This window comes from Schistocerca serialis, chromosome 2 (genome assembly GCF_023864345.2).
Source record: "Schistocerca serialis cubense isolate TAMUIC-IGC-003099 chromosome 2, iqSchSeri2.2, whole genome shotgun sequence".
NCBI lineage: Eukaryota > Metazoa > Arthropoda > Insecta > Orthoptera > Acrididae > Schistocerca > Schistocerca serialis.
The window spans coordinates 186,820,840-186,846,371 of record NC_064639.1 but is presented as its reverse complement, the minus strand read 5'-3'; the positions used below and the strand labels follow the sequence as shown (position 1 = coordinate 186,846,371).

At 36.9% G+C, this 25,532-nt stretch overlaps 1 protein-coding gene across 2 annotated transcripts in view; it reads left to right on the top strand.

The window, feature by feature from the left end:
- The window catches only part of LOC126456892 (calpain-5-like), a 282,083-nt gene that overhangs the window by 230,079 nt on the left and 26,472 nt on the right, over window positions 1-25,532 (top strand). For both annotated transcript variants that reach the window (XM_050092729.1, XM_050092730.1), the window contains exons 11-12: window positions 14,769-14,974; window positions 15,058-15,179. In XM_050092729.1, the coding sequence (XP_049948686.1) occupies window positions 14,769-14,974; window positions 15,058-15,179 (328 nt within the window). The remainder of the gene's footprint in view (window positions 1-14,768; window positions 14,975-15,057; window positions 15,180-25,532) is intronic.

Sequence of the window (25,532 nt, the reverse complement as noted above, 5' to 3'; positions counted from 1 at the left end):
GGACACTTAACGTGTTGTCAAGTGCCAAGTTGACCATAAATTAAGAAAAATATTGGCTCCCCACAAAATGCCGTATGTAAAATCACCATCTTGTAATAGAATAAGAGTATGAGCAATCAAATATTCAGTTGTTCTATTTCTCATACTCACCAATTTCACTATAATTATATTTTAAGGGCTTGTGCTCATCTTTTATTTACCAACATCAACTGGTTTTTACTAAATATGACATTCTCCCACATTTATTTACTGATCTGTTACAAGATGGTGATTTTACATCTAGCATTTCATGGGGAGACAATATTTTTCTTAATTTATGACCAACGTTGAGCCTGACAACATGTTAAGTGTCCTTCAGTATATGTTAAAGTCCAAAATCAAATACTTGAAAATGGTATAAAAGGCCAAAACCTGGGGTGTTCTTAAATAAACAATAAAAGCGCTGGCAGGTCGATAGACACACAAACAAACACAAACACACACACAAAATTCAAGCTTTCGCAACAAACTGTTGCCTCATCAGGAAAGAGGGAAGGAGAGGGGAAGACGAAAGGAAGTGGGTTTTAAGGGAGAGGGTAAGGAGTCATTCCAATCCCGGGAGCGGAAAGACTTACCTTAGGGGGAAAAAAGGACAGGTATACACTCGCACACACGCACATATCCATCCACACATACAGACACATGGCTTGTGTCTGTATGTGTGGATGGATATGTGCGTGTGTGCGAGTGTATACCTGTCCTTTTTTCCCCCTAAGGTAAGTCTTTCCGCTCCCGGGATTGGAATGACTCCTTACCCTCTCCCTTAAAACCCACTTCCTTTCGTCTTCCCCTCTCCTTCCCTCTTTCCTGATGAGGCAACAGTTTGTTGCGAAAGCTTGAATTTTGTGTGTGTGTTTGTGTTTGTTTGTGTGTCTATCGACCTGCCAGCGCTTTTGCTCGGTAAGTCACCTCATCTTTGTTTTTATATATAATTTTTCCCACGTGGAATGTTTCCTTCCATTATATAAATAAACAATAAAATAGTCAAATGGCAGTGTGTTCTTTAAAAAAAGGAAGTATAAGTGTTCATACAAGAATCTTTTTCAAATCAAGAGAGATAGCTTTTTTTAGGGTGTGGAGAGATGCTGATACCTTCTTGCACATTGCAGTTACATGCTAAGTCGAATTTAGATTATCATCTATTATTACTCCTAGACTCTTTGCTGAAGGAGAGAAGTTGATATTTTGTCCCATTTAGGATTAAAGAAGGTAGGGATTCCTGATAGATTGACCTAATGAGCCTACGATGACCAAACAGTACTACTTGGATTTTCAATGGGTTGAACTTTAACCCTATATCCTGTGCTCATTTTGATTGTGTGCAATGGTTGGTGTTGAGGTTCTTGATATCTGTCTTCAGGCATATTGGTTTTTCACTTAGATATAACTGGATATCATCAGCGTGTGATATTTGCAGTAGAACAAAACTGTTGACACATCACTTATGTACAATGAAAAGAATATAGGACCTAATGTTGAACCCTGGGGGATACCTGATACTACCTGCATCCAGTGTGACTCTATAGTGCTGAACATCACACATTGCTGACAAGATGTCAGGTATGAGTGAAACCACTTGTTGAGAAATTTAGGTTGCTTAGTTCAGCAAGTAAAATGTCGAAGATGATGGTGTCAGAGGCTTTGCTAAAGTCTAAGAAGTGTATGATATATCTTCTTGTGCATGCATGGCAAGCTTCAGGTCATATGTTGCCTTCATTAAGGCAGATGCTGTGCTGTATGGTTTGTGGAAACCTGATTGTATTTGGCTAGTAGGTTGTCTGTAATTGGGTAGTTTGTTTGCTGGTGATTGACCATACATTCTATGGCCTTGGTCAATGCAAGAAGAATGCAAATAGATTGGTAATCAGAGGGTACTATGGCCATGGCCTAATTAGTTGCTTGCTTAACTAGTCCCTGTTTCCAGGACTCAGGGAAAACACTTGTCATCAAGGGGTGGTTGAATATATTTGTTGTAGGGGGCAGTAGTGTCAGTAGTAAGCTTCATTATTTGGATTGTGATGCCATCATGTCCAGTAGTTACTGATCTGATACTCGTCCATCCTTACACAACCCCAGCTCCCAATCCCTCACCTCATGGCTCATAACTTTGTAAGAGACCTAGATGCAAGACCTGTCCCGTACATCCTCCCAGTACCACCCACTCCAGTCTGGTCACTAACACCACCTATCCCATCAAAGGCAGGGCTACCTGTGAAACCAGTCATGGGGTCTACGAGCTAAGCTGCAACCACTGCGCTGCATTTTATGTAGGGATGACAACCAACAAGCTGTCTGTCAGCATGAATGGTCACCAACAAACTGTGGCCAAGAAGTAAGTGGACCACCCTGTTGCTGAACATGCTGACAAATGTGACATCCTTCATTTCACTGACCTCTTCACAGCCTGTGCTATATGGATCCTTCCCATCATCACCAGCTTTTCTGAATTGGGCAGGCGGGAACTTTCCCTGCAATACATCCTATGTTCCCATAACCCTCCTGGCCTCAACCTTCGTTAGTCACTGTCCTCACCCATCCATCCCCTTCCCTCCTCCCATTCCAGCACTACACAGTCATCATTCCACCACAACACCCAGTCTTTTTTAATTGTTTTTCTCTCTATGTCTCTCCTCTTCCACTACTCCACCCCTCCCCCTTTCCCCATTCCACACCTCTCTCCTGCCCGCCACCCAACCTGCAGCACTTCACTGCCCCCTGTCCCTATCATACTATCCCTGTCCCTCCCCACCCAAGCCTCCTCCTTTCCCCCACCTAGTCACCACTCCCATCATGCACTGGTGCTGCTGCTCACAGTGTGGTTTCAGTTACCTGGGACTGCAGTTGTTTATGTGAGTTGCATTTGCATGAGTGAGTGTGTGTGTGTGTGTGTGTGTGTGTGTGTGTGTGTGTGTGTCTATTGTTGACAAAGACCATTGACCTAAAGCTTTAAGTGTGAAAATCCTTTTGTTGTGTCTATCTGCGACTCAGAATTTCTGCTATATGGTGCGTAGCAACTTTCCTTCTCATAATATTGTTACATTCTATCATGGATTTTCCATTGTTTAAGATGTGCTATGTTGCAAATGTTCATGCAGCCAAATGCAGAGTATCCCTTTCATTGGCTGTCACATGCAAATTAATTTTGTTTTCAATATAACGAAAATATTGTCTCCTATGGTAGTCAAAGACTCTGGATTTGGAAGACATAATGAGGATCGCACACAATCAGATTGGTGGAAATATGGACAAGGTAGCCAGAAAAGTACACCACAAAACACACAAATTAATTTTTTTCTGTATGTAAGTTTACTTGGTAATTTTAGAAAACAAAGATCCTGAAGCTGTTAATTGATTTTTCATAGTCATTCACATTTGAAAGCTGCAGCAAAAGAAGAGGCTCCACTTGTAACCAATTTGGCTCTATCTCTGTGGGAACTAAGGGTATGTCACTATTTTCCACTGAACTCCATCCAGTACTGACTGTTGTGGCACTACCAGAATTAAATTCAGCCCTGCTTCTTATACCTATTTCCATTATTTTTTTCTGCTTTTATTTAACCTAAAATTTGTTCACCTGTTATGAAGTGTAGTTTTGCAATTTTTTTAATATGTCTGAAACAATGCTGTAATTTATGTGACTTTTTATATTTCTTTTTTCCTTGAATTATTTGTTTTCCTTTCATTAACTGCTCACCTGAAATATCTAATCCAAATCTTGTTGTCCGAATCCTAGCTTTGTCAGTTGTATAATTGTTACCTAAGTTCGAAACCCCACCACATAAACTTTTTAACATTACAGATGTACCTGGGTTGAAGTGCATGAGGAAAATGCCAAGAACGGGCCACACTGCCTGTGTGTGTACTCCACCACCCCCCACAGATTTTTCTTGTCAGTCATGCCCTAAGTTTCAGTGCTCATGAGCATTTTTTCATTGCAAGGATATTTTTACTTGTTTGTTGTGTGATTATCAGTGTTAGAATAAATAATGTCAGGCATACCATAAAAAATTGTTACTAAGAGGAAGATGGGTGAAAATAATGGAAGTTTCCAGGAAAAATGGGAAGGAGAATTTTTTTTTATAACTGAACACATAGAAGATACTGCTATCTGCTTAATGCACTGGGAAGCAGTTGTGAGGATTAAGAGACACAATTTGTTTTATCAGTACACAAGTAAGCATTGTACATTGACAGTACGTTTTTCTTTAGATTCAAATGAAATATATGAATAAAATTTCTCATCTTAAATTAACAATTTGTTATCAAGAAAATGTTTTGTTGGTAAAAATAGGGCAAAATGAGGCTGGAAAGCATAATATGAAGTACATAATATTCTTGCAAAAATATGAAACCTTTCATTATTAGAACTGCTGTGTAGTTTATTATAGACATATGAAAATTTGTACTGAACTGGTACTGAAACCCAGATGTCCCACTTATCATGAGCAGTTGCCTTAGCCACTTTTGCTGTCCATGTGCGCATCTCCCGAACCAGTCCAATCTTCTGTATGTCATATTGTCTACATATCAAAGTGCTCACACATCATTTGTGTGATTCCTGCATAGGGAGAGAGAGTGTATTTCTCATCAGCTTAGCTTGCTTTAGCATGTAATGTGGTTAGTGTACTGTCTGTACTTGACAGTGTCTGTATAGTACAATGCAAATGTCCTTCAGACTACAGCCACATTAAATTATGAAATATATTCACAGATTGTGACTATGATATCACAACAGCTGTATGATTTATTACAAACACATGAAAATTATGTGTCAAACTGGGACTTAAATCCAAATTTCCTGTTTGTCACTTCAGCTCTCCATGTATGTCTCCCATATTGGTGACATATGGAAGTTTTGATCTGTCCAGGAGGTGTGAATGGATAGCCAAAGTGGTTAAGGCGAATGCTCTTGATATATAGGAAACCCAGGTTTGAGTCTGTGTCTGGCACAAAGTTTCATGTGACTGTAATAAACCATAAATATTGTATTCAAAATTTGTGAATACATTTTATAATTTAATATAGCAGACATTATGAATGACTCGTTCTCATCAGGTTGCTACCCTAATTGTCTAAAGCACGCTAAAATTCTTCCCATACACAAAAAAGGTGATACAGAAAATATAGAGAATTACAGACCAGTTTCATTGCTGTCTTCTTTTTCAAAAATAATGGAAACTATTATCAAACACAGACAGACGGACTACTTAAATAAATACCAACTCCTATGCAAAGAACAGTTTGGTTTCAGGACTGGAAAGGGAACAGAAGCAACCATAGAAAAATTTACAAGAGTAGTTCTAGAAGCCCTAGACAAAGGAGAACAAGTAACAGGCATTTTCCTAGATCTCAGCAAAGCATTTGATGCAGTTGACCATGAAATACTGCTAGGTAAACTTGAAGCACTAGGAATCAGGGGGGTTGTAAATAAATAGTTTAGATCTTACCGTGCAGACAGTGCAGAGGATGGAGACATCTCAAATTTCAAGTAACTCAAATTACTTAGTGAAGCAACTTCCAGATGAAGAATATTTGAACATTGGAGTACCTCAAGGGAGTGTGTTAGGCCCAATACTATTTCTTATTTATATTAATGACTTCCCACAGTGGGTAACGCAAGGAGAAACAAGTGTTGTTTGCTGATGACAGCAATATAATAATTACAGACAGGACACCAGAAATGTCAAATGTAAAAGCTGAAAAGGTGCTTATGGAAGTTCACAACTGGTCAAATAACAACAAAGTAACCCTTAATGTGAAGAAGACTAATAACATAAACTTCTATACAAAGAAAAAAACGAAAAGTTCAAAATGAAACTGTAGAGTGTGTAGCCAGCACAAAATTTGTGGGTATATATGTTGATCAACAATTAAAATGGGATGAACATATCAGGATGCTTGGGAAAAAAATTAGCACAGCATGCTATGCCGTACGAATATTAGTCACTGTGTGCAATAGTTCATGCCAGAGAATGACTTACTTTGCACACATACATTCTATAATAAGTTATGGCGTAACACTCTGGGGTGCAAATGCCCAAAATGTGAAATATATGTGGAGATTGCAAAAACAAGCTGTCAGAATAATGAGCAAGAGTCACAAAAGAGCACACTGCAGTGAGCTATTTAAAAAATGGGGTATTCTGACAATCCCAAGTGAATATATCTTGCAAACTACAGTTTTTATTCACAAAAATATTGAGCAATACTTAGCAAACAGCTGCATACATGATCACCAAACCAGAGACAGTAATTGCTTGTACCTAGACAGAACGAATAAAACTAAAACCCAAATCACTGTGTTTTACCAAGGTGTCAAGATATACAATAAATTGCCAAAAGAAATCAAAAGCATAAAGGAACTCTGTAAATTTAAAGCATTCCTAAAAAATATTTATTAAAAAATAATTTTTACTTGATTAGAGAATTCATGCAGCATAAAATTGGCATAAATAAATAATCAGCTTAATCAATTATAAAGTGGACATTCTAGATTGTAATTTACCCATACAAGTATTAGAGGAGTCGTGTGATATATTTCTTTTGATTGAAGCAGGTTCTTCTGCTTTATGTAATTCAATGATAAATTGTGTTTGTGTGTGTATATATATATATATATATATATATATATATATATATATATATATATATATATATATATATATATATATATATAAGGAAACATTCCACGTGGGAAAAATTATATATAAAATCAAAGATGAAGTGACTTACCGAACGAAAGCGCTGGCAGGTCGATAGACACACAAACAAACACAAACATACACACAAAATTCAAGCTTTCGCAACAAACTGTTGCCTCATCAGGAAAGAGGGAGGGAGAGGGGAAGACGAAAGGAAGTGGGTTTTAAGGGAGAGGGTGAGGAGTCATTCCAATCCCGGGAGCGGAAAGACTTACCTTAGGGGGAAAAAAGGACAGGTATACACTCGCACACACGCACATATCCATCCACACATACAGACACAAGCAGATATATATATATATATATATATATATATATATATATATATATATATATGAATTTATTATATATAGCTTGTATTTCATTATCTTATATGACAAAATAATGTACATATGTATGTATAATGACAACATCCATACAAAGAAATTTGTTTACAGATGAATAAATAAATAAATCATCAGCAATGTCTGTTCCTTCAGACATGCATGCAAATATGTCTGAAGGACATTTGCATCAAACTATGCTGATACTGCCAAATGTAGATGCTGCACTAATTGTAAACCTTTCACTGATGCTGAATTAGTGAAGCATTATGATAATGTTTTCTCAAACAATAAACAAACACTGGCTGAAATAAACAAGCTTACACTTTCAGAATTTTCCTGTTGTCTCTGCATAGAAGGTATTTCAAAATTTTTAGGAGTAATTAATGAAGTAAAAAAGTCCAAATACTTTAGTCTTCCACATGATTCCAGTGAAGATATAAGTTCAATGTTGATTTTGGTATCTTGTGTATTTTGCACAAATGACAGCAGAATAGGATTAAAAAGACTTCATAGCAATTATAACCGTGAGAGTTTACACAAAATTTTGTGATTTTAAGGATGGAATTAAATATTTTGCAGGAAAATATAGATTATCTAACAGTTTAATATCAGCATGCAAAGAGCAGCCCTCTATCAGTGATGGGCGTAACCAGTGTTTTGATAAAACTGATTAAGAGGAAAGAGAATTTACAAGATTTACTCTCAATTTACTGCCTTATGCATGAAGAAAGCTTGGCGTGTCAAATTTCAGATAACAAATTAAAGATTTGATGAAAACTGTCATAAGCTTTATAAATTTCATTCGTGCACTTGAACTTAATCTCCAAAAATTTAAAGAAGCGTTGGAAGAATTACAAGTGTGTAGCAGTGACGTTGTCCTAGATATTGCTGTCGAATGGCTAAGCAAGAAAAAGTGCTGTAACAGTTCATCAATTTGAAATCTGAAAGTATTTTATTCTTACAACAAAGCAGTAAAAAATGTGCGGTAAGTGATAACGATGACCAGTGAACACTTATACCTTTTTTTTTCCAATATTACTAAAAACTCAACAACCCTGATTTGGAATGCAAAGACCCAACAAGATAATTGAGCAAATAATTAATAAAAATTTGCATTTGAAGACAAACAGCAGTTGTGTATAAATGAACAGTTTTTCAACTGTTGCTATGCACTGATCAGACTTAAGTATCACCAGTAGTATTTACCAAGTCATGGTGGCCTATTTCAAAGAAATAAAAACAGATTTGCAACTTTTAAATATTCAAGACTGTTTCATTCTTGTACAGAATCCTTAGCTTGTTGGACATGTTGATCTCAAATTATTCTACCAATCTGGGTTTCATAAAACTCATTTGATGCATAAAATAATTGAACTCAACATGACACACAGCTTAAAGCTCAATTTATAAAACATCATGTAAAGAAGGAGTATGATGAATTTTGGAGATGCAGTTATAAAAATCACAAGACCTTGCTCGGTTTATTTCAACACTATTACCTTCAACTTACCTTTGTGAAGCTCCATTTTCTAAAATTAACTACTTGAAAAATAAATATCACAATTGGTTGTCCAGTCATTTAGAAGACACAATGAGGATTTTATGCAATCCAAACAACACAAATATAGATGAGATAGCCAAAAATACACATCACAATTTACATTAATTAATATTTTTATTTTTGTGCATACATTTGCTTTGGAACTAGAATGAATAACAATCTAGATATACAAGAACAAACCTGTACCTCTTAAAAAAATTTAGGGGGCTCATTGGTTTTCTGTCATTTTGAAAGTGTGGGATTAATACCATTAGAATAAAGTTTATGTGGCCATATGTGAATTGTGGTTTATTAGTCTCATAATTTACATAATCTACATCACTTGATTCAGGCACAAAAGACTCATGAAAATTGCGGTAAAATTTCGCCATAAGCATAGAACAGTTTATGTTAACAAACAATAACATAATAATAATAAAATTTTGTTATATATACATACAACAAATAAAAATATCTAACACTTAATTACCTTTGCTTAAATGATCATTTCATCCTCTATGAATTCTCTGACTGAATAGTAGCATTTCTCCCACAGAATCTGCTGTGGCCTTATTTCTAGAATCTATGGCTTCGTATTAAATATGGTTTTGCCCATTAACTTGTCATATTTGGTCATCTGCATATACTGTGTGGTCTATGCATATAATTTCAGTTGGTAGAAGGTACAGAACTTGGTTAGCTTTCAGAATGCACTTACTTTTTCAAGCTCGTTGGAAAAACACACACACACACACACACACACACACACACACACACACACACACACAGAGGCACATGCATGTAGTGCTTAGTCAATTGCCAACTCTTTCCTAGCCCACAGTGAATGTACTGGGTTTGGTGGGTGGTGGTGTGGGATGAGATGAGGGGTGGGGGTTGGGGGGAAGTGTCTAGTGGCTCCTGAGAGAGTGTGGACCCATCTGTGGGCTAGCTAAGGCTGCAGGCAGAGGGTGCAGGTGGCATAAAGCTGTGCATTTTATAGGCTAGAGCATGAGATAACAGCACACAAATTTGGAAGGTGGAGACGAGGTACTGGCGGAAGTAAAGCTGTAAGGATGGGGCGTGAGTTGTGCTTGTGAAGCTGAGTTGGTAGAGCACTTGCCCACAAAAGGCAAAGTCCCGAGTTTGAGTCAGGTCTGGCACACAACGTTAATCTGCCTGGAAAGTTTCAGCAAGGTTATGATTTCATAAATATATATGGAAGGAAGAGTTAGGATGTGCAGTTTCTGAAATAATGAGTGACAAGATTTTGTTTGCTGTGCAGTAGGCATGTGTCTGATAATTTTCTTCTGCAGCTGCTGTATTCCAGCCATGATATTTGAACTTCCCAGATAGTTGTACCATACCTAATGACAGATTCAAAATAACTACTCTTGTATCTCTTCTTATCTTTTGTGTACTCATGTCAGTAGAATTTGCTAGTATTTGCATTACAAATGCAAAACTGCATAGTTTGTATGACAGGAAGTCAGTATGTGGATTCCACCTTGCCCACATTTAGTCCTAGAGGTTTGATCATGTCCAGTTCTTCCATAAGTTCTTTGTTATGTTGTATTTTAAGTTCCACACATTTTGAATGTTTGGTTTTGAAATGTACCATATGGATTTTTGCAGTGTTCAGTTTCAGCCCATTTAGTTGGAACTAATTTTCTAGGGTATCCAGTGTGCTCATTATCGAGCTCAGAATTTTTTTCCACACCATCATCTTTTATTAAAACAGAATTATTGGCTGAAAACAGAACTGTTGAGGAATTTGTATTTTTGGATAAGTCATTTACATAGAATAGGGACAGGATTGGCCCAAAAATGGAGCCCTGAGGCTCGCCTTGTGATACTGTTCTCTATTTAGAATAATAATTCACTGCATTGAAATACGGGAGATATTTAAATGGTACAAGATCTGGGGTGGACATAATTAAAACAAAGGCATTTTTTGTTGCGGCTTAATCTTCTCACGAAATTCCAATCACCAACTTTCTCTTCCGAATGCGAAAATATTTTGTTGAGGCCAACCTACATAGGGAGAATTGATCACCATAATAAAATAAGTGAAATCGGAGCTTGTACAGAAAGATATATGCATTTGCTCTTTCCGTATGCTGTACGAGATTGGAATAATAGAAAATTGTGAAGGTGGTGCGATGAAGTCTCTGCCAGGCACTTAAATGTGATTTGCAGTGTATCCACATAGATGTAGATGTAGATGTAAGTCATGTGGTACATTTACTTCGGATGGCTTCTGTGCATTTGAGCCTGACCCACCCTTTGTTCATAATCTGTGCTTCAGCAATAGATTCTTTTGTGGTTTGTGTGTGGTATCCTCTCTTTGAGATGAGTCTTGCACATATCAATGTGTTAGGTTAAAGCTGGAACTAGTCAATTTGACAAATTAATCTGACTCTTCTCATAAGATTTTAGTACAGATGCTAAAGACAATGCAGCTGTGCACTCAGGCATCATCATATCATCATCATCACTTAACAACTGGTTAGTTGTAGTGTTACAGTCTTGGATGAATCATTCTTCCATATGATCCTTACATAGAACTACAGCCTAGCATCCATCAAGGTTTATGTGAGTGTTCATTGTGAGTTACACCAGATGGGTAGCCCTAAGTATTTAACTGTTGTGAGTGAGTCCACTTATTGGAAACTACATATTGCATTACAATGCATTTAGTTGCATTGAGTTAAAAGTTTCTTAAAATTTATGAGGGTTTATGCAGTTCATTAAATGCTTCTCAGACAGCTATATTTGTGCTTCTTTTAACTATGTCAAGTGTGTGTTTGTCAGTAGGGCTTCAGATTTGGTTGTCTATAATGCAGCTCTCTCTGATTCACAGTAAATATCTCTTATGCTGTCAGACTATGACAATTCTTTCTCATTTTGCACTATTTTGCATGTCACATATTCATGTGTCATATTTTATAAAGTACTATTGACTTTATCCCATTAATCCTCCACATTTTGCCTGCCAGTGCTGAATGTTTGTTGGTGGTGGCCACCCAGGTAGTTACAAACAAGCTTGCTGTCACACAATTTGGAAAACTTTGTGGGGTGGCAGTCTCGTTATGACACTGGAGTCATATTCAACAGGAGAGAGATTCAAATATCCATGCAGTAATTCTGATTACCATGATTCCATAAATCATTTCAGTAAAATACCAATATGTTTTCGTACAGAGGCAATAGATGTGGTCTTCTCCAAGTTTTCCTTGAGCAAGGATCTATTGAGAAAATTAATAAGTTATGTGACAGAATTCCTGATCCTGTATTACTTCCAGGATGTGAAACTTTTAGTACTGCCAACAGACACATATAAAAGTAAAAGTGATGCCCTACCCATGTTTTGGAGAATATAGTTCCTTCATCAGGAATAGAGTACCAAAAGCTGAGTAGTGTGTCACTTTTATTTTTGTATATGTCTGTTGGCAGTACTACAGATTTCACTTGCTCAAAATATGTACTAGTGAACAATTCTGACTCTTAATTTATTAATTTTCTGAGTTGAATTTTCATTTGATACAAGACTATTGACCTCAGCAGTGATGAGATGTTAAACTGTAGCCTAGCTGTACAATTTATGAGATCCCAATCGCATTATCAGAACTTGTCATCTGTGTAAACTGCACAATTCCAAAACTATAAAAGATCTGAGACCTATATGACTTACTAGGATATTAGATATTAAAGTTAACATCTAAGAAATCTAGTACTGTAAGTAATAAATATTTTTAATGCTAGTTCATGTAATAGAAAACAAAATGGTATAGTATTAGTTGTGGTAATTCAAGATATTAACTCTCAAATACAAACTGGGATGTTCCGGCAGTGATTTATTTTTCCATGGTAGACTGAAAAATTCTGTTTTGTGCATTAATTACTTTTTTATTAATTTGTTCTCAGTTAAATACACTTAAAGCCATGCCCACTCGGAAACAATAGTACATGAAAAACACCGCATTCAGAGGCATTTGAAAAGTATTCAGAGGCATTTGAAAAGCATACGAGCACTCTGCAGGCATCTGGATGCACCCAGATAGTACATTCTTTTCACCACTACCATAGAACACAATCAGTGTTATCACTTTCAGTCCAATCATTCAACTTAAGGTGTGCAGAGTACTCTTCCTGAATATTGAATGCATCTGTCTTGGCTACAAGTGTGCAAAGTGACTAAGAGCCGCATGAAATCATTCAGAATTCAGCCTTCTTTATGAATTAATATTTGAACTTTCATGTCTAATATAGTATTTTAAAAAAATAGACTTCTTAAATAGACAGTTTGCTCTCATGGTCAAATTCAAAATTAATTGAATCTGTCTACACTTTGCAGTTCTGGAATACAGGATATCAACAATAACTGAATTCAAAAGAAACAGTGGAATATAATTATAAATAATGGTGAATTACATATATTTCAGTTCAAAAGGAAGGAAGGAAGATTGGGCTTTAATACCCCATCGACAACAAGAGCATTAGAGGCGGAGCACAAGCTCAGGTGGTGCCAAGGATGGGAAAGGAAATTGGCCATATCCTTTCAAGGGACCACCCCGGCATTTGCCTGGAGTGATTTAGGGAAATCACAGAAAACCTAAATCTGGATGGCTAGATGAGGGTTTGAACCATCGTCCTCCTGAATGCAAGTCCAGTGTACTAACCCCAAAACCTTGCTCAGTTTATATTTCAATTCAGTGACACACATTTAGATAATTATCTTTGCATCAACAATACTAGAACACTAAATTATAAAACAGTCCTTACTAATCCTTTAACATATTTTCTTTAATTATACAGAGACTGTCATCTGAATTATTATTTTGCAATGCAATTCCGTTATTGATAATGAAAGAGGGTGCAATACATGTTACCTTTAAGGGTAATAATGAGAGAGAGAATGTTAATTGGACTTGTACATGCTTTTACATAAATAAAATTATTCAGCACATAAAACGTGGATAAATTCTGATTTAAACACTGAAATTGGACATTTCTGCATGTGCAGTCACTGACGTGTTCATTCCTACATGCTATCTCTATCTCGGCATCACAAACATATCTCCACTGGATTTTGTCTGCTTTGAACAGATGGCACTAGTGTTGCATCTCACACATTCATGAAATGTGAAAACACAGGAGTGCATTAATATGTTGTTTCACACTTAATGTAAAACCAGAACCACAATGGCGGCCCATAATCCACTGCCCTGTAGGGCCCATGGCCAGTTAAGGTGACTACAAAGGGAAGGCTAGCAATGAGAAGGTGCCGAGAACTTGCCTGCTGCTCAGAGAAAGTTCTGAAGGTGCCCCTAATGCAGTGGTCACCTCCAGCATCCAAAAATCTGTCTCTCTAGCCGAGTTTAATTCTCCTACTGCTACTCAAGTGATGCAAGTACTGTGAGATCAGTCAGTGGTTTACCCTAACCCAAATAGTCCATCAGATTAATATCAATCAGGGAAAATTTAGATACACCAAAGGCAAATGAAATTGTATGATAATCATTGAAACAAAATGAAAGGCGAAGTGCCTGATGAGTATTACCACGGCCTGCCCAGAAGGCACTGCCGTCTTTCATGGTGCTATAGAAAATTAAGTGAACTGTAGGTAAGAAAGGTAACAAATATGGTGGTTCTCCATAGAATCAGTAAGGAAAACACTGACAAGGAGGAGGGACAAGATCATTAAAGAAACAATTATTTGACCATTATCTCAATCTGTTACTATTATTCTTCTTTACTATTGAAGATTTATGCCTAGTGCTCGTTAAATTCATCTTGTTCTATAACCTCACTTGTATTTGTTCATCATTTTATCCTTTTTATGTCAGTTACCATGACTCTTCTTAAAGTCTTGCAGAGTTCTGAATATTTTAATATGCCATAGTGTAGATTTTCATTGTTTTAACAGCTCTTTGCTTTTCTCATTGAATCAGCTGGTTTGCTTGTTGTTCTTGCAGGCTTAATCCTTGCTTGTCATTTACCAATGTTGACTTCCTGGAATAATTTTTCACTTGAGATTAACATCTCTCATACCAGTTTATGTCTTTCAGTTTTTATGGTTAACACAGCTCTTGCTGTACTTTTTAAACTGCTTGTATCTGAATGTATAAGTAAATAATTGTTATTAAACTTTCAATTATGCAGGTTGAAGAAAACCGCAAATACCGCCTTCACAAGCAATGGGAACACAATCCAACTATTGTATCATTTAATTATATAAGGAAAAGGGAGATTTTTTACAAAGGACATTTGCCTAGAGGACGTTACATCTTGATTCCGACAACACTGAAACCAGGAGACACAGGGGGCTATTTCGTTCGAATTTTCTCTACCTCAAATATTAAATTACGGTAAGAGAGAATCTAAATGACATTATTTTACATAGTGCACAGTGTTAATTTTAATATATAATGTTTATTTTTTGTATTTACAGGACAATAAAGCGGGATGTACCATACAAAACATGTTACTGCTGTAAATCAGGATATCCTGTGTGGGTTACAGTGGTCCATGTTAAAGGAGCTGAAGGCCTTAAGAAAATGGACAGAATTGGTTGTAAGTGTAACATACAAAAGGCACTTATTAATTTTTTTTATGCAGCAGCAGCAGCCACAGCAGTAGCAGCCATTTGACATCTATTGCTGGATAAAGACCTTATCTAGTGTATTACATGCTTTACAGTCTTCAGTTATATGCCTGCATGTTGCTTCTCTGTCTTTTCTAATTTCATCTATCCGTCCTTCATTAGGTCATCATATAGTCTTGTCTTATCTCTGTTAATAGCGAAAACAACTTTCTTAGTCTATCCATCATCCATTCAACTGAACCCATCTCCATTTCAATTCAATTTCATTCACAATTATGTCTTCTACCCTAGTTTATTGCAGATCCATTTACTTGTTTTCCTGTATCACCTAGTGATTAGTAACATCCATCTTTCCTTTAATCACTGAGCAATCATCTGTTTTTGAATGGTTTTCACATTAAAAGTCTGTGTATCGCTGATTTAAGTTAAAACTATCAATACTCACTGACTTCCCTGTTATGAACATTAGAAGCTTTTGAAAACCACTGTTTAGTTTACTAACGGCACTCCAACCCAATTTTGCTCATCTGCTTATTCCTCTCCTGTCTCCTGCTTATTCCTCAACTCATTCTTTGATCTCATAGTTAACTTTACTAATTTCTTTTTGTGTTTTAATTGTACAGTATTTTAGATGTATTATAATTGATTTTCAAACTTTTTCTATAAAGTTCATTCATCATTTGTTGATTTTTTGCTGCACTAATGGAAAATAGTGTAGAGCATAATCTTATTCTCTCTCACAACACCAATTGAATTTTTCATTCTTCTAAATAATAGATTTGTTTCATAAGCTTCGAGAGGAGTAAGATGTACAAATAACTTATTTCCCCCCCCCCCCCCCCCCCTTGTTGTTGGCTGCAGTTTGTCACATCTAGGGATAAATTCTTGAGGCTGAAATTTTTTAACTTTGTAGGTTCCAGATGATATGATAAGCCTCTTGCATAACTTTTGTTTGCACTTGTTTTTTATTATGCCACATTCTTCTGTATCACACTGTCTTTACAATCTCCACTTCCATAAAACCAAAGATTACATTGTTATTGCCAAAATTAAAAACAAGTCCAGTTCCATTAGAGGCATGCGCACTGCTACTGACTCACTCTGTGGTACTAACAATATTCAAAAGAGTTTACTAAACAAAAAGAGTTTACAAACTTTCTTGACAAATTAGTTTATAAATTAGTCCAGAAATAAATTTATTAAATATAGTTAGATTGTGCAGTTAATCATAGGAATTTTAATTATGCCAGATGTTTCATAATTTCAAATGTTTCTAAAAGAAGAGTAATTTTAACTGTACATACAGGGTTAATACATATTGACTATAATAAAGTAATTTCTTTTTATACATTTTAACCTGAAATATAATACATCATATACAAATTATATATAAAAACAAAGATGAGGTGACTTACCGAACAAAAGCGCTGGCAGGTCGATAGATACACAAACAAACACAAACACACACACAAAATTCAAGCTTTCGCAACAAACTGTTGCCTCATCAGGAAAGAGGGAAGGAGAGGGGAAGACGAAAGGAAGTGGGTTTTAAGGGAGAGGGTAAGGAGTCATTCCAATCCCGGGAGCGGAAAGACTTACCTTAGGGGGAAAAAAGGACAGGTATACACTCGCACATATCCATCCACACATACAGACACAAGCAGACATATTTAAAGACCAGTGTCTGTATGTGTGGATGGATATGTGCGAGTGTATACCTGTCCTTTTTTCCCCCTAAGGTAAGTCTTTCCGCTCCCGGGATTGGAATGACTCCTTACCCTCTCCCTTAAAACCCACTTCCTTTCGTCTTCCCCTCTCCTTCCCTCTTTCCTGATGAGGCAACAGTTTGTTGCGAAAGCTTGAATTTTGTGTGTGTGTTTGTGTTTGTTTGTGTATCTATCGACCTGCCAGCGCTTTTGTTCGGTAAGTCACCTCATCTTTGTTTTTATATATAATTTTTCCCACGTGGAATGTTTCCTTCCATTATATTGACATCATATACAAAATCATACGAAATTCATTTAGTTAAACAGCTGAGATAATGGTCACCTATACAAGATTCAAAAATATTCCTAGTATCAACTACTTCAGTTAAAGAAGGGTAATGCTAGAGGATCATATTCCTTTACAATATCCCCTGCACAAATTTGGAAACAACGTGTTTACAATATTTTGTGACAGACTATAAGGTCAGCCAGACGGTGTACAAAATGATGACAAAAAATAGAATACAGATGTATAGAAGTATCTGATACATATTACAGAAAACATAAGAAAAATATCTACTATACAAGTCATAATCTATACATATATCAGGATATGCAATTCAGATTTTCAGATCTGTGGAATATACTGTCACAAGACAAACAATACAAAGTCAGAAGTACAACACTGCATCACTAAACTATGGAAATAAATACAGAGACAAGCTATATAACTATGATTACAAATTGTAAGTTAACTTCCATACAATCACACCTTCAAAATCTTCAAACGAGAAGAGAGAAAAAAAAAAAAATCAGAGCTTAAGTGTACGACGAATGAGCTGACTCAAGAAACTCACAACAACAGGTACAGACCAGAAGAGTAGGGGTACAGTACAAAATCAATCAGCCACATAAACTAGATTATTTAAGGATGTGTTGACTCCTGAAAGGACAAAATAATGTAAAAATATTAGGGCCTAAGTTTACGATGTGAGGTCCGACCCATCACTCCAAACTACACTTGGTACAAGCCAGCAAAAAATATTTTGACTCAACAAAATGAATAAAGCTCACAATCATATCAATGCGTTCAATCATATGCAAAAAGTAATTGTGGGAAGCATCTAGCCTCAATGAATGGTTGTACGCTCTTCTTGAGTACACACATACACAGTCGCAATGAGCAGGTGTATCCAAAACATAGTTAAGTATGAATCTGCCCACAAATCAAGTTCCAGTCAGATACAATATTGATGTACTCAGGATAAATAATGTAAACAGAGTCATAAATAACTTTGAGCGATGACATAATTGAGTAGCTTGAGCACCAAAATCATTGTATGAAAGCAGACATGTATACACCTTGTTATATTATCTATACTAGTAAATGTCTTCCACACTGTTTGCTAATTTCCTCACACACCAACCTATGTATATAGAGATCTAAAAGATTTGTTTACCATTGATAAAATAAAATAAAAATACATACTGATTTAAAGTTACATAATGTATTGGAAAGTCAATCCCACCACTTGAAAAAACATACATTTATGTGAAATAACACTGTCTTTAGGAGTCTTGGCTAACAATTTACAAATCTCAGTCACTACACTGATGTAGTTGATGGATGATCGAGTACATTACCCAGCACCTGTGATCTCTTGTAAGTCAACTGGTCCAGCCTGGTCCAGCCATACAGTAGTGTTGGGGAGTTGATCCGCCAACATCTTTCAGTTTCCTCCCTAGAGTTCTCATCACACACTCCAATGCATAAGTAACTTCCTGCCTAACATTCACATCAAATCCTAAAACATTGTTTTGTGTACTAAATATGCTGTTCAATACCTTCTTCACGTTACATGGCATATGCTCTCCCTATTAATTTTTCAAAGTCAATTATATGGGGACTATGTCAGGTGCAATTAAGAAGTGTTCACACATGAAACATTAATAATCAGAGTTAACTGCAATAAAAAAAAAATGAACTAACAAGGTGATACACACAGATATACTAACATACTATTCCTAATTTTTGCAGTACAAATTATGAAAAAATATGTATCAAATTCTAAAACACAAATCTACACACATCAAAAAAAGATGTGCCTTACCCCAGTTCCCAGAACTCCTGAAGATAAACATTGGCCGTGGCTACTGTGTCACAGACACAGCCCCTTTGGCTGTTCAGGGATGTCACTAAACCCGCCCAAAGATGTAAACAACCATGCATGAGTAGCGCCTATTAGAAGGAGGGGGTCCGACAGCTGATCAGTTCCGGTCATTCCACCAGGAAGCTCAACCATGTCTGGATGGTCAATACTGCAGTTTGATTGCTTCCGCATTGTTACTCTGTGCCAGGAAGGGCCCTCAACAAGGGAAGTGTCCAGGTGTCTCGGAGTGAACCAAAGTGATGTTGTTTGGACACGGAGGAGATACAGAGAGACAGGAGCATGTCAATGACATGCCTCACTCAGGCCGTCCAATGGCTACTACTGCAATGGATGACCACTACGTATGAATTATGGCTCGAAGGAACACTGACAGCTACGCTACCGTGTTGAATAATGAGTTTCGTGCAGCCACAGGATGTCGTGTTATGACTCAAACTGTGCGCAGTAGGCTGCATGATGTGCAACTTCAGTCCTAATGTCCATGATGAGGTCCATGACTCCATGCAGCATGGTTCAAATGGGACCAACAACATGCCGAATGGACTGCTCAGGATTGACATTACATTCTCTTCGCCAATGAGTGTTGCATATGCCCTCAGTCAGACAATCGTCAGAGATGTATTTGGAGGCAACTAGGTCAGGCAGATTGCCTTAGACACATTGTCCAGTGAGTGCAGCAAGGTGGAGGGTGCCTGCTGTTTTGGTGTGGCATTATTTGGGGCCAAAATACGCCACTGGTGGTCATAGAAAGCACCATAACAGCTGTACGATATGTGAATGTTATCCTCTGACCAATAGTGCAAGCATATTGGCGAGGCATTTGTCTTGATGGACAACAATTCATGCCCCCATTGTGCACATCTTGTGAATGACTTCCTTCAGTATAATGACAAAGCTCGACTAGAGTGGCCAGCATGTTCTCCAGACATGAATGCCATCAAACATGCCTGCGACAAATTGAAAAGGTCTATTTATGGAAGACATGACCCACCAACCACTCTGAGGGATCTACACCGAACCGCTATTGAGGAGTGGGACAATCTGGACCAACAGTGCCTTGATGAACTTGTGGATAGTATGCCACAATGAATATAGGCATGCATCAATGCAAGAGTATGTGCTACCTGGTATTAGAGGTACCTGTGTCTACAGCAATCTGGACCACCAACTCTGAAGGTCTCACTGTATGGTGGTACAACATGCAATGTGTGGTTTTCATGCACAATAAAAAGGTCAGAAATGACGTTTATGTTGATCTCTATTCCAATTTTCTGTACAGATCTGGAACTCTCAGAACCAAGGTGATGCAAAACTTTTATTTGGTGTGCATATTACAGAACATAATTATATAATGTATCATAGATTTTAACTCAGTCATTGGATAAGAAAAAACTTTAGAAATTACATCATCTTACATACTAAATTCCAGACAGACAAAACATAATTATCTAGTCTTATAAATCTACAAACATAGTATATATTTTCTGCTAGGCTAGGGATCATTGTTGTTGTTGTTGTGGTCTTCAGTCCTGAGACTGGTTTGATGCAGCTCTCCATGCTACTCTATCCTGTGCAAGCTTTTTCATCTCCCAGTACCTACTGCAACCTACATCCTTCTGAATCTGTTTAGCGTATTCATCTCTTGGTCTCCCTCTACGATTTTTACCCTCCACGCTGACCTTCAATACTAAATTTGTGATCTCTTGATGCCTCAGTACATGTCCTACCAACCTATCCCTTCTTCTAGTCAAGTTGCGCCACAAACTTCTCTTCTCCCCAATCCTATTCAATACCTCCTCTTTAGTTATATGATCTACCCATCTAATCTTCATCATTCTTCTGTAGCACCACATGTTTCACTTCCATACATGGCTACGCTCCATACAAATACTTTCAGAAGCGACTTCCTGACACTTAAATCTATACTCGATGTTAACAAATTTCTCTTCTTCAGAAACGCTTTCCTTGCCATTGCCAGTCTATATTTGATATCCTCTCTACTTCAACCATCATCAGTTATTTTGCTCCCCAAATAGCAAAACTCCTTTACTACTTTAAGTGTCTCATATCCTAATCTAATTCCCTCAGCATCACCCGACTTAATTCAACTACATTCCATTATCCTCATTTTGCTTTTGTTGATGTTCATCTTATACCCTCCTTTCATGACACTGTCCATTCTGTTCAACTGCTCTTCCAAGTCCTTTGCTGTCTCTGACAGAATTACAATGTCATCGGCGAACCTCAAAAGTTTTTATTTCTTCTCCATGGATTTTAATGCCTACTCCGAATTTTTCTTTTGTTTCCTTCACTGCTTGCTCAATATACAGATTGAATAACATTGGGGATAGGCTACAACTCTGTCTCACTCCCTTCCCAACCACTGCTTCCCTTTCGTGCCCCTCGATTCTTATAACTGCCATCTGGTTTCTGTACAAATAGTAAATAGCCTTTGCTCCCAGTATTTTACCCCTGCCACCTTCAGAATTTGAAAGAGAGTATTCCAGTCAACATTGTCAAAAGCTTTCTCTAAGTCTACAAATGCTAGAAACGTAAGTGTGCCTTTCCTTAATCTAGCTTCTAAGATAAGTTGTAGGGTCAGTATTGCCTCACGTGTTCCAATATTTCTACGGAATCCAAACTGATCTTCCCCGAGGTCAGCTTCTACCAGTTTTTCCATTCGTCTGTAGAGAATACGCGTTAGTGCTTTGCATCTGTGACTTATTAAACTGATTGTTTGGTAATTTTCACATCTGTCAACACCTGCTTTCTTTAGGATTGGAATTATTATATTCTTCTTGAAGTCTGAGGGTATTTCACCTGTCTCATACATCTTGCTCACCAGATGGTAGAGTTTTGTCAGGACTGGCTCTCCCAAGGCCATCAGTCATTCTAATGGAATGTTGTCTACTCCCGGGGCCTTGTTTCGACTCAGGTCTTTCAGTGCTCTGTCAAACTCTTCACGCAGTATCGTATCTCCCATTTCATCTTCATCTACATCCTCTTCCATTTCCATAATATTGTCCTTAAGTACATTGCGCTTGTAGGGATCATTAAGCATTCATATTCATAGGTCTTGTCCTCTACACTAAACATTAACAGTACTTGACATTTTACATACTTGCTTTGCTTACCAGTAGCTCTTTGTATCTTTACATGTGCAACAGGAATTCCCAAAAAATTCATACTATACTTGATTTTGTCTCTAAATTGTTCAGATGTACCACAAATCAGGCCTACCTTCATCAATCAAACAGTTTTCTTCCCAATGATCAATCTTAATCTTAATGTAAGGACACCCAAAATCTGAATTATCATCTCCGTTACTAGATGCTTCAAAGATCACTTTCCAATGAGACATCCACATGGTTTTTGCAGGGTTTAATCAACTTTACTGGTATCACAGCATTAGCTTCTGTCTCGGGTTCTTCATCTGATGATTTTACTGACATTTCGCCAGCACAAGTGGCTGGCATTGTCAAAGCTTCACCCTCCACCGGCAATGGAGGGTGAAGCTTTGACAATGCTAACCACTTGTGCTGGTGAAATGTCAGTAAAATCATCAGATGAACATCGGCCGAAGAATCCGAGACGGAAGCCAATAGGCAGTTTGTCAACAAGTGGCTACGAAAGCCTTAACAATTTTGTGTCGTAGCATTACTTTGGTTACTCAGAAGTGGTTGGGTGAAGATTGAACACATGAATGGAGTCCATAGTGCAACTAACATCACTTATTACAGAAGGAATACAAAATATATTACTGTTAAAATTACACTTCCTACTTAGACTTTCTTTCACTTCATTCCACCAATTTGGATACAAATTTTGACTAACCACAGCTAACTAATTCCAGAGTGCACTTTTATCTGTGTTATCATCAATCTGGTCCCAAACAAACTTCAAAAAGCTTTCACCTTTATTCTCTAGGTTTACAGATAACTCACCTTTACTGTTTGCATCACTACTCTGCATGACGTTAATCAAAAACTGCTTTGACTGGACTAGTATTCCATGACTCTCACTTACATCATCACAACATCACTTACCTTACCTATATTCACAAATAACTCTTAAACTTCATTATTCTTAAACTCCACAAATACCTGATACTCACCATCATCATATTCTCCCAAAATTACTTCATCAACAACATCATTAACAACACAAGTCTCTTCACCATCAAAGTCACACATCTCATCTACATTCATTTGCAATAAGCTACCAGTCTCCGACTTATCAACCTAAGTTATTTCACACTCTCATTTACATGTACATAAAAAATACCACCTAATTCAGATCCAACAAAGTCATCACCTGTTTTAAATACATCAGTAACACTGGGGGGTTGTTTGGGGGAATAGATCGTATTAGAGAAGGATGGGGAAAAAAGTCGGACGTGCCCTTTCAAAGGAACCATCCCAGCATTTGCCTGGAGCGATTTAGGGAAATCACGGAAAACCTAAATCAAGATGGCCGGACACGGGATTGAACCATTGTCCTCCCGAATGCAAGTCCAGTGTGCTAACAGTAATACTGTTTACTGACCAAGAGAAGAAATCGTTAGTAGATACTACATCAAAATTCTCATTACTCTCATGTTCCAGTTTGTGATTGCCACCTACTATAATTAAACATAGTATCCCAAAACTTTTGATCCAAACATAAATGAGTGATCTGATATTCATTCTGTTCAACATCAGATACATGTGCCACATCATTAACACTGTTATTATTGTCTAACTGCAAGTGTAAAGGGAGAGTCCTGTACATGTTGCGTTTCCTCGCTCAGAGCTGTGGACCTCCACTGAGGTGGACTGCCATTTCCCAGATAGTTACCTCTAGATTGTTTCTCCTATTAAATTGCCCATGGTTATCCCCATTATCCCTATTCTGCTGATGTTCAAATTTTCTGTCTCTATTAACATTTTGACCCTGATAGATGTTACCACATCTTCGATTCTGTAGTTTTTGCCACTGTGACTCTATCATTTCAATTATTGTGGAACATGCTTCTTTCTACTGCCCTATCCAGCCTGTCAACATACCATAAAAATTGTTCAAGACAATTGTCAGGTCCATGTACTAAATCCCACTGCAACCTTTCTGGTAATCTCCTTTTGAGTGCATCAATCAATCTCGTTTCATCAAATGGTTTGTCTTAAGTTTGTTAATTTCCTAAGTTGGTTCTTATGAAACTCTTTGAGAGTACTGTCCCTAATCCTATAATTAGGACCATTCAGAAATTCACTTTTAATTCTCCCCTGTTCAGCTTCCAACCAAAATTTATTTAAAAACTTTTCAAAACTGATGTGTCCCATTGACTTAAATTTTGATTTACCCTAGACAGAGCTTCGCCTTCGAGACATCTTTAATAAATTTAATTTTTTTTATCGTCACTCATGCCTGACACAAAACTATCTCTACAACGGTAAATAAAATCCACTGGATGTAAATTGTATGATGGAAAACTTTTGATTGGTATGATGGACCATGCAATTTGAATGTTTGAATACAAATTGTTGTGAATGTAATTTTCCTGAACTATTGAAATTTTTCGATCTGAAACATTTACATTAGTTAACATACTGCTTTCAACATTTAAAATTTTTTGATCTAAACTACTAAAGTTCTGTTCCATTTTTTCCACTACGGTCTTCTGTTCAGCTCTAACATCATTAACATTCTTCTTCTGATTCACAGACTCAGCAGTAAATTCATTTTCCAAACAATAAATTTATTTTGTAAGACATGGACTTTTTCAATCACACTTTTTAATCTCTTTGACAACCCAGTTTTAGCTCCGTAACCTGATTACTAAGTTGGTGTATTTGGTATTGTACACTGTCCATTTTACTATTGTTTTCAGTTCATATTTCCGGTAACTGATTTTATATTTATGTATTTATTTACATGTCAAGTTCTGTAGGACCAAATCGAGGAGCAAATCTCCAAAGTCATGGAACATGTCAGTACATGAAATTACAATGTAAAAGTAATAGCAGATAAAAATAAAATGTTTAAGAACATGAAAAAAGTTAATCCATAAGTTTAAGTAAATGCATTGACTGCCCTAAATTTTCTATTGTTATCTGTCTTCATTTCCTCTAATTTTACCAAAATCAACTGCATAATATCAGTTATTACTGTTTATTTGCTAACTATGATTTTACTTGGTTCAAACATGTCCTGGCTCAGTCCCACAGCTTTCATTTCTTCATTACTACTACCCTCCTCTCTTTTCATTTTGTTAGCAGTCACACAAGTCCACAAAAAAGAAAGAATTAATTTCACAAATAGATTGTACTTATCTTTTCTTTTTGATTTCCCTCGTCATAGTTGTAAAGTCCTCTTTCAATTGATCCAGTCCATAACTGTTGACAGTATCTTGTCACTGTTGATACGAATTTGCTGGGCAGCTCTCGGTTTCTTTTTTCGCATGATTGGA